The sequence below is a fragment of the Coenobita brevimanus genome, chromosome 110 (genome assembly GCF_032717465.1).
Source record: "Coenobita brevimanus isolate Jiangsu-jjx chromosome 110, ASM3271746v2, whole genome shotgun sequence".
Classification (NCBI taxonomy): domain Eukaryota; kingdom Metazoa; phylum Arthropoda; class Malacostraca; order Decapoda; family Coenobitidae; genus Coenobita; species Coenobita brevimanus.
The window spans coordinates 34,031,532-34,050,393 of NC_137063.1; the positions used below are offsets into that span (position 1 = coordinate 34,031,532).

Below are 18,862 nucleotides of genomic sequence, written 5' to 3' on the forward strand. Positions count from 1 at the left end.
GAAACCACGGGACCTCTCCAGTACTCTTCTAGGCTGGGGACTTCCTCTGTGTCGTGGACTGGAGAACAGGAGTCAGCTCCTAATGGAGGAGCAGCTACAGGCTGTCTCCTGCCATAGGGCCCAGCTACTGGCCGTGGCCTTCTAGGAGCGCGGCTACCGACCGTCGCCAAGGTCCGGCTACTTGCCATGACCTGGGGAAGAGAGCAGCTACCAGCAGACCCAAGGGCACCTTTGGAGCAGCTACAGGCTGCCTCCTGATGAAGGCAGGAGTGGCTAAAGGCCGTCTCCTGATTTCCCCCAGAGCGGCTACAGGCCGTCTCCTTCAGGAGGGTTGAGCGGCTACAGGCTGTCTTGAGAAGGGCATCTTCAGAGCGGCTACAGGCCGACTCCTGAAGAAGGCGGGAGCAGCTACAGGCAGTCTCCTGATTCCCCTCAGAGCGACTACAGGATGTCTCCTTCAGGAGGGTTGAGCGGCTACCGGCCATCTCGGGGAGGGCACCTTCAGAGCGGCTACAGGCTGTCTCCTGACGAAGGCAGGAGCGGCTGCAGGCCATCTGATTTCCCTCAGAGCAGCTACAGGCCATCTCCTTCAGGAGGGTTGAGTGGATACAGGCCATCTTGAGAAGGGCACCTTCAGAGTGGCTACAGGCCGTCTCTTGGCGAAGGCGGGAGCCGCTACAGACCGTCTCCTTCAGGAGGGTTGAGCGGCTCCAGGCCGTCTCCTGACGAAGGCGGGACCAGCTTCCGTCTCCTGATTCCCCTCAGAGCGGCTACAGGCTGTCTCCTTCAGGAGAGTTGAGCGGCTACAGGCCGTCTCGAGGAAGACACCTTCAGAGCAGCTACAGGCCGTCTCCTGACGAAGGCGGGAGCGGCTATAGGCCATCTCCTTTTTTCCCTCAGAGCAGCTACAGGCTGTCTCCTTATTTCCCTCAGAGTGGCTACAGGCTGTCTTGAGGAAGGCACCTTCAGAGCGGCTACAGGCCGTCTCCTGACGAAGGCGGGAGTGGCTACAGGCCGTCTCCTTCAATAGGGTTCAGCGGCTACAGGCCGTCTCGGGTGCTGGCAGGAGCTGGAGGAACAGCTCCACCCCAAAGCTGGTTGGGGAAGGCTCGCCTGGAAGGTAGTCTGGTATTCCGGCTATGGTGGTGGTGGGCGAGCTCCGGGTCATAGAGGCACGCGGCCCGGGCAGACTTATGCCATTGTCGCCCCGAGTCCCAGCTCATTGTCGTTGCTCCTGTATGGGCTCCTTGTGGGGGTGTCGGGTCACCCCCTGTGGCACTATACTACATTTTAATTATAAATTAGGAAGATCATCCCTACTCGTATCCCAGAGGGAGAAGGACCTAGGAGTGATTATTAATAACAGACCATCTTTTGCTGGCCACATCAGTGAGAACTGAGAAGGTACATAATCTATACACTGCTTGCTAATACAGTATGAGAAAAACATTCACACATATAAATGAAGATATGCTGAGAAAGATAATAACATCATTCACCAACCAACCCTGGAGTATGCCTCAGTAGTCTGGAATCCTCATCTTAAAAAACACATAGATAAGATTGGAAAAAGTACAAAGGGCAGCTACAAGATGGGTACCAAGCTTAACCCGCCCCGTCCCGACCGATTTTCCACCACTGACTCCCCCCCAATCCCCACCAGTTTTGGAAAAAAAATTTTTTGGCTCAAACCTCCGCTTTTGGTGAGAAACATCAAAAATTCATAGAGAAATCGCTCACCTGAGGTTTAAAATACTCAATACAGGTAGCAGTACTCCTTACCTTACTGAGTTTTCTATCAGGCTTGCTCCAAAGAAAACAAGTTCTATGGGAGGGTAACTATTCCACACCATTCATAAACGGTATTTATTTATTTATTTGATATGAATTTATATGTAGTACGAGAGTATAATGATTTTCACACAGTGATATAGGCAATATTCCACACCATTCATAAACAGTATTTATTTATTTATTTGATATGAATTTATATGTAGTACGGCCATGCCACGTTGAGTACACCGCTTCCCATCCGATCAACGAAGTTAAGCAACGTTGGGTCTGGTTAGTACTTGGACGGGTGACCGCCTGGGAACACCAGATGCTGTTGGCATCCCTACGTGTCAAGTGGGGTTGGTGGAGGATTAGTGCCCCTCCCTGTAAAACAATTAACTCTAAGCCCTTGGCCACCCCATTTGGGATACATGGCGTCTGGCAATGGATGGATGGATGGACGAGAGTATATTGATTTTCACACAGTGATATAGGCAATATAAGCATTGTTTCACTCACCAAACACATCAACATACCTGACCTTTTTGGATGACATTACCTGATCATCATTTCTGACTGTTTCTTCCTCTAATGCTACGTAAATACATTGTCATCGATTGGGGAATCACTCTGGCCCTGAATTTCATACCGTGGCACGACATGTCTTTATTGGGCAGGTCACTGGTAACAGGTGAATTGCTGAGACAGTGGCATGCGGGGGAGGGGGGAGGTCATGCTGGGTAAGGCATTGTCCCTGCCTGGCATCTTGTAGAGGAAGGTGTCCTATGTAGACGTACCCAAAATCACGCGTGAAAATTGAAAATTGTGCAAATTAGGGACCTTGCAATTGATGCTCGTTTATATACGTCAGCGGGACTGACAGTGACAAAACGTGTGGACGTATATACACTTCAACGGGACGCGGCGGATTAAGGGATCTAAGCTGCTAAGAAAGGCTAGAAAAACTGAATCTACCAACACTACAGGACAGAAGGAAAATAAGAGACATGATTATGCTATATAAGTGCATCTCAGGGAAAGAGAAAATAGACATAAATGAATATGCAACCAATGGGGAAGCATGAGTAAGAGGACACATACATAAAAACAGATGTGATAAAGACATAAGGAAATTCGCTTTCCCAAATAGGGCAGTTGATCAGTGGAATGTGCCCCAGAATGAAACAGTGTGTGCCAAAACTATTCATAAATTTAAGGATATGTGTGATAAAAATGGTATAATACACGGGACAGTACAAGCTTGACTCATTCCAGTAAAGATATACTAGATTTTAATACATTTTCATCAGTTGTCTAAGTACTCTCTGGAAACCCTCCTGCAAACCCCCAGGAATCCCAGGGGGTTTACAAAGCCCAGGTTGAGAACCTCTGATATATGGGGAAATACCTGTAGGTCTGTGGGGAAAATATGTCCATGGGGAAAATAGTTGGTTGAGGGACTGATCCCTAATTGGGGATGTCAGAAATATTGTTATACTGCTAATCTGCCATTAAATGTACAGGACTATGGTCCTGTACAGGATTAAGACATCTGGCAATAGATAGATAGATAGACAGACTATGGTAGTCTAGCCATGAGCCATTACTCCTTGGAAAGAGTAAGTGATTAGCTGTTGCCAGGTTTATCAGGAATTTAACTGATTGCTGTCCCAGATTAGATGGGAGTCATAGTAATACCTCATCAGATCATCAGAGGTAATATTTTAAAGTTTCAGATTACACATGAACCAGTCATTTTTTCCATCAATGTAAGATATGCACCTTACTTCTGTGAAGGACCCAGATTTGCCTCTGGCGAGGTGCTTCTACCACAAGGGTGTGCCAGTTCCCTACATGGTGTACCTTAATGACTCCTCCAAAGCAGTTGCTTACCTTTGTCAGAAAGACCAGGGTTAAGCAACACAAGAATGACTTGTTTCATTTCCTTTGAAGAAGGTTAAGAAAGGCCGCATTATGCTGTATGTCATTTTGTAACATCCTTTTTAGCTGTGAATTCCACATAAATTTACACGAAAATTACCTACAAAATTCTGCTTCTAAGTGTAAAGCTTATTGTCCAGCATTTCCCAGTATATAGTGCCAGTTGAATGGAAAAAGTTTGGATACTGTATTTTGGGACACATCTCCGAAGTTGTTTCTCATAAAGTTTTATCATTATTAAGTTGCTTAATAATTAACCCCTGTTCTTCACCTAAAGTTGCTCTTGATTCACTGTAAATTTTTGAGTTCAGAAATGGATGTTATTTGTACTTTTAGCATTTATAATCCTGAGTAAAAAAAAATTGCCCCATTTTAAGTTGTTTCACTTAAATCCTTCCATCTATATATGTATTTTGCATATGATTCTTCCTGCCACTTGATTTTATTCAAGTTAGGGGAGACTTTGTGAACTGTAGAGGTTAGATACAATATAGGCATCAGAACTTTTATTGCATGAGATCTCCTGTATATTAAGTTCATTTGGTAGAAGCAATAATAAATTTTTAAAAGACCACTAGGTTGAGGGGGGGTTTCACTTATACACCCAAGACTGTAAGTAAGGTCTGACTGTACTGCATTCCATTGCAGATTGCACCATGGTTCTCCTACACTGTGTACACGATCCTGGTTATGATAGAGAATGCAGTGATGTTGGTGCTGTGGTACTTCACACAACAAAGCCTCACCTCATCCTACCCTGACAGTGACCGACAGAGGTTCACTACACACCGTCAGCACCTTATTTATGTTCACTATGGTGCATTTTGCTTTGGTGTGATAATGATGATTTTAACATTTTGTTGCTCCCCAAGAAGATCCCAAGATGAGGAGGGTAAGGAAAACAAGGAGGAAATGAAGGCTGTGCGTCTGTCTTAGTTTTCAGAAAAGGTTAGCCTATGCTTATATTGTACAGTACCATACAGTCACATTAACCTTGTATGCAGCATGTGTTAGAAGTGTAATACTGTATGGTTGTGAGATGGGCTGTAGAGAAGAATATTCTTAAGTTCAAACATACTAAGATGATAATCTTGAGGTGGATGTGTAGTACATTCTTGAATTACAGGCTTGGTGAGGAGTAGGTTGGAAATGAGGAGTTGAGAGGAAGGATGGGACTTGAATGTATTAGTGTTGTGATGAGAAGGGTTAGATCGAAATGGTATGGCTATGTGGAAAGGACGGAGGATCTCAGCTAAGTGCAGAGAGTGAGAGGTGTGAATGTTCGGGGTAGAGTTGTGAGAGGCAGACTGAAACAAGACCTGGGACAAGGTCATAGGGTGTGACCTTAGGGATAAGGGATTGAATAGAGAGGCACCTAGAGATCAAGCAGTGTGGAAAGCTACCATTAGGTGACCAAGGCTGATTCAGGCAAGCATGTTGGAACCATTATAAGTACTGTAAATGGATGAGCGAACTTTAATTGCTCTCCCTAAGCTGAATAAATTAGTTTGGCTTCAGCCAAAATATACAGTGGAATTTCCTAAATCGCAAGATCCTATACAGCGGATTCATTATATGCGGCAGCATCAAGCAGCAGTTTGCAATATCAGTAACTATAGGAAATATGTGAAATTCGTGATTGTAGCTTCAAAAGTGAAGCATTTCTGATGCTGCATGTAATATGTGCCACTATTACCTCAAGCCCACTTGTCTAACTGGGTGTTATCCAATTGTAATCTATATATCTATCTATCTATTTATTTATCTATAGCCCAACGCCCTAATCATGCAAAGGGTGGCCGCAGACAAAATGCCTCCATGTCGCTCTGTAACTCACCATTTGACTAGCTTTCCCCCAACTCACACCCCCCTCCCTCATATACCTTTCAACGCCATCCCTCCACCTCATCCTCTGTCTTCCCCTCCCTCTCCCTCCCTCCACCTCACCTATATACACCCTCATAGTCAGTCTTTCATTCTCCATTCTCTCCACATGTCCAAACCACCTCAGTGTATTTCTTCTAATCTTCTCAACCACATCCACATCCACCCCACAACGTTCCTTCACATCTTCATTCGTCAACCTGTCCCTCCATGTCACTCTGCATGCTCCTCTCATATAACTCATCTCCACTGCTCTAACTCATGACTTGTTCCCCTCTTGCAAGGCCCATGCCTTGCTTCCATATGTCAGGGTAGGGATCACAATACTATCATGCAGTGACATCTTAACTTCCATACTCACCTCCCTATTTCTCATCACTGCTTTCAGTGAACCAACAGCCTTCTTTCCCTGCTGTACCCTTTCAAGCACCTCATCCCCCAAAGTTCCATCCTTATTCATCACACTACCCAAGTACTTGAATGCACTCACATTCTCCATATCCTCACCATCCAGCCTCACTGTGCATTGTGTGATTTCATTCCTCTCAAACACCATAACTTTACTCTTGTTTACATTAACTTTCAGATTCCTCTTCCTACACACTGTCCCAAATTCACTCACCAAACCTTGCAACTCCCATTCATCCTCACTCAACAATACTGTATCATCAGCAAACAGCAACACCGGAATGTTCCAAATCTCACCCTCATTTATTAGAGCCACCCCCACATCAACTGCCTTACCTTGCATGTCCTTTACAACCCCATCCATGTATATACCATATTAAACAGCCATGGAGACATCACACAACCCTGTTTCAGTCCCACATTGAGATCAAAGAACTCAGCTCACCGTCCACTCACACCGTAGCAATTACTAAACTAATTATATTCAAACATAGCACTTACTATAAGCCAATCACAGTGCTTCCATCCCACGCCAAGCATGAAAGACCTGCACTTGAGCCCTGGCAGTGCATTGTCTCCTCTCTGTTGACAGTGTGTGATTCCGGTGTGGTTTACGAGAGGATTTTTTTCCCCCCATGCTTCCTCCACCTGCCTAGTGTTACAATGGCCGATCGTAACCCTCTTAAGCCTAAAACTTCTCTGAGGAAAGGGAAAGAGAAGAAGCCAACGTTAACTAACACCCAAAAGTTAGGTATGATAAGGAGGATTGACAGCGGTGAGAAGAAAGCCAATGTTGCCCACCATTGTGGACCCAGCAAATCAACAGTACACATCATCAATGGCAACAAGGAAAAAATTTTGAAGTGTGTTTGTGCCTATGGATCAGGACCTATTGATAGCCGTGGAAGATGTTGAAGCAAGGCTGTCATCTGGAAGGTAAGGTGTTTGGAGATGTTCATAAAATGGCTGGCAATATACAACATTGCAGTTAATGGATCAACACTGTGCAAAGGCCAGGCTATATCACAGTATCACATGTAGACATCTTGGTACCACCTCAGAGAAGCCATTCTTCACCAGTTATGGGTGGTTTGCAGGTTTTCTTCAAAGGAAGGGGATCAGAAACATGCATCCGACTGGTGAGAAGGCATTGGCTGACACAGCAGCAGCCTCAGATTTTCCTGAGTTTCTGAAGGTTGTTGTGGATGAGGGTGGTTACACAAACTCAGCAATATTCAACATGGACAAGACAGCCCTGCAATGGAAAATGCTCTCCAAGTTGATGTACACTCAATCCTCACAAATTGTGGCAATTTGAGTCTGGACCACTGCCGCGATTTACAAATTCCGTGGTTTATAAATAATAACTTATGTGAAAAATGAATTTGGGCCTGGACTTTGGCCAACCACCCCCCCAAGCACCCTACCTACACCTATCTAGGCACCATCAAACACAAACATACAAATTTAGGAATATTCAGTGCATGTATTTAATAGAAATAAGCAATGTTAAGGGATCTCACCTTAATCCTATGACGATATTGCTTAAGTGAATGGAGAGGGGTGGTGTTGGGAAGAACTTAGAACCTCTCAGCATGAGGTGGGGGTGCTCCCTTCTCAACACAGCAAATGAGCTCCAAATGTTGACTGTACAACAACGGCGGCTGCTTCTTGATGCCATACTGCTTAGAGCTCTTCATCGGGGGCTCGGGAGGGGCCATGGAAGGTAGGAGGCGGGGGGGAAGGTGCACAAAAAAAGGCAGGTGGCTCTCGTACTCCACGGCGATGGTGTGTAGTGTGCGGACTGGCAGGAAGAAGAAGAACAACGTGGCGGCATTAGTATGCACACTTGCCACCAGGGATGGGTGGTGATTGGTTGTTGGGTCGCGATTTTCAAATTGAATGCCGCGGTTTACAATTCTCCTCGGAAAAGGCCCACCAGTGCCTAGGTCCGTGATTTTCGTGACTTAACAGCGATTTAAGGGTGTCGGCAGTCTGATAGCCACTTAGCCGTGATTTACAAATCCGTGATTTATAAGCACGCGATTTACAAGGATTGAGTGTACATCTCCCATCAGCAGAAGCAGGCTAAGGGATGTAAGCCTGACCAGTCATGGCACACAATCTTTTTGTGTACAGATGCCATGAGGACTTTTAAAATGAGGCCCTTTGTCATCCAAAAGACCAGGAAACTGCAGGCCTTCAGGAACCTACAGGAAATGAGCCAGTCAGGGGTGTATTAGCAGCAGGAAGACAGAGATTGGGCTACAACCTCCCTCGTCATTGAGTGGTTTGATTTATTTGTGCAGGAAGCTAAGGAGCATTGTTGGAGGGAGGGTGTCCCCTTCAAGGTGCTCCTGTTGATGGATGATGCTCTATGCCACCCGCAGCACCTTACCTCTCGTCACCTTGGAGTCAAAAGTGCTGTTTTTGCCACCCAACACCACCTCCCTTTTCCAGCCCCTTGACCTAGAAGTAATAGTGAATACCAAATTCATCTGTCAGCAGCTACTGTATCAATGCTTCATCAAGGCTGTGATGGATAATGCTCCTGAGATGGTTGTGCTTCAGGACATCACAATAGGGGTATAGAGAGGTCTGTGCATGGTGGGAAATGGCAACAGGGTGCTGCTGGTGGCAATACCAGTGATGATGACAGCGACAAAGGCCAGGAAGAAGAAAATTTGCAGCATGACCTCACAGCCCCTCAGTCTGTCTTGACGGTAACGGAGTTTTGGCATCGGTACAATGTAAAGGACTCGATTGATGGGCTGCGCAAAGGCATAGGGCCAGGTAAGCATGGCAACAGTTGTCCATGCTTTGTGGCTTATCCTCTCTCACCCTTATCTGCCACCACCAGGTTCTGCACAGCCAGCTGACGTGGGAGTGGCCCAGGTTGTTGAACTTGCCTGCCGCTTGCCAGGGTTTAAGGAGGTGACACCTGAGAACTTTCTAGAGGTGGTTAATGCACAGCTGGAACCAACAGAGGCAGTGTTGAGTGCTGTTATGGAGGATGATGAACATGTAGTTAAGATGCATTTTGGGAGAAAAAGAAGTGAAAATATGATAGAAAATGTGGATCCCACAATGAAAGATGAGTGATTTGCTTGTGGCCATAGATATGGCACAGGAAAAAGTGGAAAGCATGGGCAGAGATAAAATGAGGCATAACAAGGTTATTGTTGCTCTTCAAGAGGCAGTTCAGTTTTATGAAGATCTGCACAACAAGCAAGTGAATGAGTGTCACCAGGAGCTAATCACCCATTACTTTGGCCACTGTCAGCCAGATCCACAGCCTGAGCCACAGCCTGGCCTTTCGCACGCAGGATGCCTTTAGACACATGGACTTTTTTTTTTTTCCTTTCCTTTTCCTTCCTCCATTCATTATCTATTTAAGAAAAAAAAAAAAAGGTGATTCTTACGACAACATGGAGGCAGTTGAGGGCGACATCAACACCGCATCCGTTGTCTCCTCACTGGGCATTGAGGGGTTCCTGAGGGAGATTGATGAGGGGGAAGTGGCACAGAGGTGGCAACATGAGGCAGCAGCACACTCACCTCATGCTGAGAGGCCATAGTCCATCTCAAGCCTTGGAACCCCTCCCCCCTTCCCCCATCCATTCAAGCAATGTCATCAGTCAGAGTCTGGTAAGTACCTTACATTATTGTTCATTTCCATTAAATATGCTTTACTAATTTGTTTTTTAGGTCGTCAGTGTTTGCTGGTGACCAGTTTGATGTAAGTTTTAGGGTAAGGTGGGCAACTTTTCTGAGGTGGCAGACTCATAAACAATTTTCTCTATAAGATTAGTTATTTCTAACTCACAGAATTATCAAACTGCGGCATGTGCCCAGTCTCATTTAGCTGCGATTTAGGAGAGTCCTCTGTTGTATGAAATATCCTTAGGCTGAAGGGACTGAGAGACTGTGTCTAACTCCTTCAGCCTGAGGGATTCTTTCAAGTCTGTTGTAAGTGATGACTTAGGGCTGAAGGGGTTCAGGGTGTAAAGCTGTGTAAGGTAGACCTAACTGTAGTACTGACTTGTGTGAGTGAATGACTGTCAGTAAGCAGACTGGAAATTTATGTACAATCCTTGTTGTTGTTTTTGTTGCTTCAGGCCCATCTGGATATGAACCATGTGGACTGTAGGTGGAAGTTGCCCTTCTCTTGCAGTCCACCGTCCTCCTTCTGGTGGATATGGAGAGGATACAAGAATATTTGCATAACTGGCTGCCCATTTACATCTGTGCCATTGCATGAAGGCACCCCTCTTCAGTACCTAGTATACATGCATCCCTACAAACAAACTATACATCTCTGTATAATTGTTACCACGATAATGCAGTTCCTCATACAAGTCTGATCAACCCACCTACAAACCTGTGGCCTCCTCCTCAGCCCTTACCTTTTGACATGTTTATAGACTGCCTCTGTTCCACAACCATCACCTCACCCTTCATTTTGTGTACAGGCTCTCCATCTTTCCACCTTCATCACTCTCACCTGCAATCAGGCATTCAGTCCAAACTCACTCTTCATTAAATACTGTACAGTACAGTGAGTCCTTATTACCAAATCTGATGCATTTATTTAAATGTTCTTATTGCTGCATGCTTCACAGTAAATTACAGTTGAACTGTCCATCAAAGTCATTGTTACCAATAAAGCTAAATGCCACCTCCCTCAATTTACAATATAGTACCAGTTTATGAAAATCTTGTAATATATTTGAGAACATTCTGACATATAATCATGACTTCCTCTACTCTTCAGTTCCGTCCATCCAGTTCAGTCATGGTTTTTCTCTCTTTCTCTTCCCTCTAATCATCTTCAAACCAAGAAATAAACCCTTAAGAGATGGGATGTGGCAGGAATCAGCACAAAAACAGCAGAATGTAAATCAGTATGCCCAGTGAAATGGGGCACTCTGTCATTCACACATCATCCAAGTCTTTGAAATCCTGGATTCACCTCACAAACAAAACTAGTCACACTTTTTCATTTTATGTATTTTCTCCCAACCACATCAATTACTGAAGTATATTTTATTTAAGTGTATAGCTTATTTCTGTTGCAAGGTGTTCAATTCCAGACTTCATAGAGGAGAGTTGTGACAAAACTCCTTTGATCCTCTCCATCAGTCATTGCTGCTTCCAATTATTTCAAGTGTCCTTCCCTTTTTTAATCAGTCATATTTGGCCACCCCTTATGGGATTAAGACATCTGGCCATAGATAGCTAGACATTTTCTTTGTTCATTCGAAATGACCACAACACATACGGAAGTTTCTGTTTAGTCACCAATGCATCACCTCCATCCCTCTATGCAAATACACCCATTCCACTGATAAATGCTGGGATCCTTCAGTTTCCTAGATCCTCCCTTCATCCCCACAAACACAAGCTAATATTCATGTTCAGTAAATAAATACATATATGTTTTTTAATAGATCAGTCCAGAGGTGGTCAAAATTCTTAAGAAGTTTCACACAGTTTTACAGAATTATGGTTCTCCATATCTGTACCCCTTCCCTTTTCAGCCATCGGAGCCTTGGATGTTCACATGTGAAAGCCCCCTTCCTATGATTCCAGAAATAACCCTGCATTCTTGCTAATTAGCAGCCATAACTGTCACTTTGTTAAGCTTCTGATGTCATTGATTAATACTCTTAGTGGAAGACTGTAATTTTTGTGCCAGAATGTAAGACCATAGGGCCCTTCTAACTGCAAGGGGTAATACTGTACTGTATATGATTTACTATTACCATATATCTATATCTGTCCATCTATCTGTCTGTCTGTCTGTCTGTCTATCTCTCTCTCTCTCTCTATATATATATAGTATTAGCCAGAGGTTGAAATACTGTAATTTGTTTTTATATTAGCCACAGGGAAAAATAACTGTTACCAGTAATAAAAAATCAGTTGATATTTTATTTGAATCCTTGACTGAAATACTGTAATGTGTTGTTCTTCCATACATTACTCCAGCTGAGCTGTTAATACTCTGCAGACACATAAATCCCTGACAAACAGTGAACTTTATAAATGCTAAACAATACAGTACTGTACAATATACAGGTATACCCCAGTTTAACAATGCAATTGATTAGATAAAAGCCTGTCGTTAGGCGAGGTATCGTTTATTGGGGTAGATTTAACATGTAAAGTAATGGGATATGTTTTTCAGCCTTGGGTTTCCCCCCCAACCAAGTCCAAAACCCACCCAAATGAGCCCAAAAACAAATTTAAAGTTAATCTAAATGACCTAACAGATGTAAAAGAAGCTAACCTAAGCCTAACACCTGTAAATAACTTGCTGAAATCAACAAATAAAATCATCAAATCATCAAATATAAGTCTGGAAAAAATCAAGCTTAGTAAGCTGTACCCCAAAATGGCAATGGTCACCCCACCTATGGCTAAAATTAATCTAAGTCTAAAAAGTTTACAAAATCAACCTAAACACACAATTTTAGTCTAAAATATCATCAAAATCAATAAAAAAATAAAAACCCATCATTAAACCGGGGTTTGGCCATCATTAAGTGAGGTATGGTAGTATTTCTACTCCCATCGTTAAGCCAGGGTATCGCATCTACGAGTACTGTATAATGAGGTATACCTGTACTATATAATGTATACCTGTACATAACATAAGTTGTACTGTATATTACTGATACATTCTGCTGCAGTATATTTAATGTACAAGTACTTTTTAATGTTTCAAGTACCCTACAAGTCAGTGTATTATCAGTTGTACTGAGTAAATACAATATAGGAGATTCTGCAGTGCCTAATTTGTCCTATAACCCATTCACCTTGATGATAAATTATCATATTTTAATCAGACTACCACCAGACAACTGTATGCATCATCAGGAGGAGATTGTGAAGGGGGTTAATGAAGACCATACCTAACCCTTCCAGCTCGAAGTCTCGTAAATTGAGTAACTTTTATGGAAATGACAAGAACAAAAAGGGAAAAACCATTAGGCTGAAGAGGGTAAGATATACTGTAGTATTGATAAGTAACAAACTTATTTAACCCTTAACACTATTACTAAAAGGGGTCTCCATTAAATGGGAAAATAATTGTCCGGTTGTAGATACTGTAGTATAAATAAAAGCTGTTACAAACATAAGAGCATACATGAAGACTATGTATGCCTTTAACCCCTTTGCTGTGAGATGTCTTCAGCTGAATAAAATAATCTGTAATGGTACTGTACTAAACTGATGGTAATATAAAAAGGTTGCATATGGTATGCCTAATATAATCAGCCCATAACTACAATGACAGCTTTTTAAAAATTTATTCTTCCTACCATCAAACAATTTTATTCAGCTCAGAAAGAGTCTCTTAGCAAAAAATAGGTAGAAACAATCTTTATTAACCCTTTCACTACATACAATTTTCTAAGCTGAGGAAAGCTGTGTGGAGCTATGAAGAATAAAAGAAGCAAGGCATTATTGTAGTGAAAGGGTTATGCTTGGTATGTAGATGATCACCGTACTCACAGAAAGCAACTTTAAGAAAAAATCATTCTTTGCTGCAGCTTGTACACTTGGGTATTATATTCAAACTAACAACAAATGATTTAGTTCAGCTGAAAAATCCTAGCTGTCAGAGGCTTAAGCTATTGTGAGTGACCATTTCTCTGATGTTGGTATACCCAGGAATTTTATTTGAAAGTACACCAGATGATTTTCTTCAGTTGTGAGAAATCATAAAGTCTAAGGGTTAGTCTGCTGAAAATTACAGGCTGAAGAAAAGGATGTGAAAATTACAGGCTGAAGAAAAGGATGTATGATAAATAGGCAGTAGAGGGAAAGTAGATAAAGGAATAATGGCACAGGGTTCAATTCAAGGTCTCAGTACTATAATCTATTTAGGCCATCATAAATGACCTCTTGGGATTAGTGGCCATAGTGTTAACCCACGGAAGTGATGTGATGTCCTATTTAGTTCATTTTAGCCGCTAACAAATGATTTTATTCAGTTTATATAAGGCCTGTTACAATGAAGGAATTTATTAATGCTATACCTAACCTCACCAATTGGATATGTCTATATTAATGTGAATAAAATCAACAGAAAATGGCAAGAATAGAATGGAACAGACATCCCCAGACTCATTGTGTTAAGACCTAGTACTCAAAGTTAAAAGCAAACCCCTATTTATGACACTAAGTTTTAACACCTGTGAAGAAACAAATGGTTACACTGCATTCCACTGTACATAACATCATTTGGTCATGAGGTAAAAGGGTCAGGTTTATTTATTATCTGTATGTATCAATAATGAAATACAATATCAGGTGTTTACCTTTGCTTTTGGAATCTTGAGTTTAATGATACAGCCCAAAGTGTTCAGAATCAGTGTAGAGAGAACACACCAATACTGTACAGATATAATGTATAGGCTGTATTACACAGCATAATGTTAATGGATACTTTTAAACATTGAGGAACAGTTGGCCCTGTTGGTGCTCAGACACTTACAGATACAGGACTGGGACACTGACCTGCCAGTAGTATAAAAATCTTCCTTCTAAATGCACAATATTGTCTGGAAGACTGATGCAGCAAAGCAAGCCCCTGAGACACACAGTTATAAGATACACTTTTTTTCGATATGCAGTAATGTATGGTGATGGATGGAATATCTCAGATTTGTTGCATGCTGATGATGCAGTACTACTAGCAAATACCTGACAAGAAATTAGTGGACTAGTGCAGACTCTGTGAGCATCATGCCTTGAGAGTAAATGTAGAAAAGAGTAAAGTGATGGTTATTGAGAGAAAAGGTGACTCCCAGTGTGATGTTACAGTGAATGGAGGGAGACTGGAATTGGTGAGAGAGTTCAACTACCTGGGTACATGATAGAAAAGAGAAGAAAATGTGCAAAAGAAATAGAAAGTAAAGTGACACAAGGAAGGAAAGTAGCTGGTGCAATGAAGGCAATGATAAGAAATAGAGGCTTGAGTGTTGCAGCTGCACGAGGCTTACATGAAGGAGTGTTAGTGCCAGCTTTAACATATGGATGTGAGACTGTGGTGTGGCACGAAAACAAAAAGTCAAGAGTGAGAGCAGTGGAGATTGGACTGCTGAGGAATGTATGTGGAATACAGAGAGTGGATAGGATACGAAATAATGTGAATCGTGAAAGATGTGGAATGAGGAAGTCTGTGGACACCAAAATCGAAGAGAGTGTACTGAGATGGTATGGTCATGTGGAGAGAATGGATAACAACAGAGTGGTGGAAAAGGTAAATCTGAGCGAATTTGAAGGAGGGAGGAGGCGAGATAGGCCAAGGAGAAGGTGGAGGGATATGGTGGATGAGTGTGTAAGGATGAGAGGTTTGGAAGTCGGTAAGGCTAGGGGACTGACAAGAGATCGAGCTGGCTGGATGAATATTGTGAGAAGAAGTGCATGATCAGGGATTTGGCATCCCTTTTTAACATGACAGCATCTGGATTGACTCTATCAGATACATTTATGTGAAGCTACAGAACGTTTTGGCATATCAGACAGAGCCAGGATTCCAGGGGCTTGAACGATGAGTGAATGGAAGCATGGCCCATTGGACTGGGCAAATTTGGGCAGTCTGGACATTGGTACTCCTCACCCTGCCCTAGGGTGGGAATTGAGGTCCAGATGATGATGATGATGATAATGCAGTACAGCATTGGGTGTTATGTCCACATTGCATACAGTGTGGGAAAAATCAAGAGAAAGTAGAGCAAATATTTAGTCTTGCATCCCAAAGAAATAAGTGAAAAGTATTGTGAAAAAGAGTACACCATTGAAAACTGACAAAATTCTAATGAAGTTTGTATGTGTGCAGTGTGAACATACCCTACCTACTGACATCAGTATGTGAGGCCAGGATAATTATGATACATGGCAGAATCATGCTGATAGAAAAGCAGCCTGTCATTTTTATCTCTTGTGGTGAGTGTCATGACTTGTTGATTTAAGCCTCTTTAATCCCTGCCATGCCGAGTCTCTTTAAGGTAGTTTGCCTTCTCTGAGTCACTGTTTTATAACCAGTGTAAACTGTACCTCATATAAAGTTTGCACCATGGCATGTGCAGACCATCATTGTGCCTCATATGAGGTCTGCAGCTCAGCAAGGGTTATTGTTAGTCTTACGTCTTTCTGATCTCTGTTTAGTTGGGTGTCTTTAGAAAGCATATCAGTAGGCAAGTTGGGGTTATACATAGACTTTAGTAGGAAAGTGGAAGTCGGGCACTGAGATGTAATTAACACATTAGCTATATCATACTGTAAAGGATAAGAGCCTGAGATATGTGGTTCCCACATACACAACCTGCCAGTTTAGTGTTTGTCGTATTTCTTTGGTGACGATTTCATGAGCCATACTGTAATTGACGTAGAAGGCTTTTTGTATCACTTCCTTCATGATTTATCTTGTCTAGAGCACCTTGACATTCTCCTGAATGTTATTAAAATTGCATTATTACTGTATTGACACAGTGTCCATCAATGACATGTGAGGATACGGATACATAATGTGCAAAATAAATTGCTAAGGAAATGTTGTTATGAAATCTTCAAAGTTGCTTCAAATGCAACCCCATATCCTGTGTCTGGATGGGAAAGTTTCATACAATTGTCAGATCAGTTATCCTAATCGCATACAGAACACGCTTGATCAGAGACAAAAGTTCACCTACTATTCCTTCATCTACTCTACACCAAGACATGTCCGTCACTTCTCCCTGAGACACCTTATCAAAGATGATTATCTACAGGCAGAAAAATATATCAAATCTCTCTCAGTTTATCAGTCACCCTAAGGACATTTCCATCACTCCTCTCTGTCACATCATATGAAAGAGAATTAGCTATGAACAGAAAAATATACCAAGCTTCTCTCAGCTTATGAATATTAGCCAGCAGGAGAAAGTGATAAGCACCTTGAAATGAAATATTATGTGATCCTTTGTCTCTGATCATGCTTTGATGTATCCAAAGATTGCCAATTATTCAGTAAACCAAAAAAAGTGTCCGTACAATCTTATGTTCAACAAAATGACACTACCAGTGGATTCCGAAACACAACTGAGACCTGTTGGCAGTCCTGCTTATCTCAGAAAATATTAGAATTTGTGGAAGGTTTTGTTAAGATAGGAGTTATCAACATGAGTTCATGCTTCTGATAGTAATTTCTATTGTTGGCAGTCCTGCATATCTCAGAAAATATCAGAATTTGAGAAAGGTTTTGTTTAGATAGGATTTTCAACTCCACCACTATCATTATACTGTTCTGCCACAATCAGTACACTACAGGTGATCTAGATGCGCCAGCCCTCCTTTCAATTTGTACATGGCTGTAAATCTCAGGGTGAAGAGGTGATTTTCTGGTATGTAGCTTGTGACATCCAGAGTGAATGATATGCTCATACTAAGAGACAGGTATAATGATACTGACAGATGCCAATATGCTGTGTGAAACAGTACCAGCTGTACAACTACAATGCTTCAAAGCATCACTGGTGTGTTTCTAACATCTACTATTTCTATGAGATGGCAACCCAGTGGCTGGGGTAGGCAGAAATACAGTATAGAGCTTAAACTTGTAATTAAACACCATACTGAAATGTTTTAACTAAGCTGTGATGTAACATGTATTATATGAATTGACAGATATCACATCCATCAAATATGAGCTATTTTGGTGATTTTAGTAGCAAATGCGATTGCCACTTAGGCTAAGCATACCAATCCTAAGCCAATATGAACCACACTGCTCATTTCCACAACCATCTACCACACATCCCCATCTGAGCAATCTCTGTATGCAGCATGTGTTAGGAGTGTAATGCTGTACGGTAATGAGACCTAGGCAGTAAAGGAGGAGGATATTTGCAGGTTCAGATGTACAGAAATGACAATGATTAGGTGGATGTGTAGTGCATCCCTGAGTATGAGGCCTGGTGGGGCTAGGTTTATGATGGAAGAGTTGAGAGTACTGGAGTGTATTGGTGTTGTGATGAGAAGGGGTATACTGAGATGGTTTGGGCATGTGGAGAGGATGGGAATGATAATTGGGTGAAAAAAGTGAGAAATGTTTACGTTAGGGACAGAGTTGCAAATGGTAGACCGAAAAAGACCTGGGATAACGTCGCTAAGCATGATCTCAGGGATAAGGGACTAACAGGGAAGCTGCCAGAGATCGAGTAGCATGAAGAGCCGCCATTAGGTGACCAAGGCCAATGCATTCAAGCATGTTGGAGCCTTTAAAAGCAAAACGAAATGAAACAATCTACCATGTGCATTCAGTACATTTTTGTTATCTTGTATATCTCCAACTAAAGATGTCATGACAGGTTATACAACAAAAGAAAAAAATATGATAATGGTCATTCATGATATTTTTTTAAAAGTCTAGAGGATTAAGATGAAAGGGCACAGCAGGGAAGAAAGGTTGCTTGTTCATTAAAATCAGTGATAGAGAATAAGGAAATGAGCATGAAAGTCAAAAGGTTCCTTTATGACAGTATTGTGATTCCTACCATATCTGTTAGAGGCAGATTGCGAGATAATGCTGATTTCATGTGTATGGTGTGTTGGGGAAGCAGTTGGAGACTATCAGGCATAAAAGGACTCAACTTGCTGGTGAGTCTCTTGAGTGTACAGAAGAGTTTTGTTATTTGGGAGACATGTTACGTGCTGGAGGTAGGGCTGGAGTTAGGAGTGGTTGGAAGAAGTTCAAGGAGGTGTTGCCCCTCCTGACACTGAGAGGGCACTCCATCTGTGATAAGGGATTTTTGTGTGCAGCATGTGTTAGGAAAGTAATGCTGTATGGTAGTGAGACTTTGGC

At 42.3% G+C, this 18,862-nt stretch overlaps 1 protein-coding gene and 1 pseudogene across 1 annotated transcript in view; both read left to right on the top strand.

Annotated features, from left to right (window-relative positions):
* LOC145417538 (XK-related protein 6) overlaps positions 1-4,650 on the top strand; it is a 76,294-nt gene extending 71,644 nt beyond the window's left edge. Inside the window, exon 8 of the mRNA XM_080286248.1 lies at positions 4,363-4,650. Within this exon, the coding sequence (XP_080142374.1) occupies positions 4,363-4,650 (288 nt within the window). The remainder of the gene's footprint in view (positions 1-4,362) is intronic.
* Positions 1,995-2,113, top strand: LOC145417620 (5S ribosomal RNA; annotated as a pseudogene).
* Positions 4,651-18,862: the final 14,212 nt, after the last annotated feature.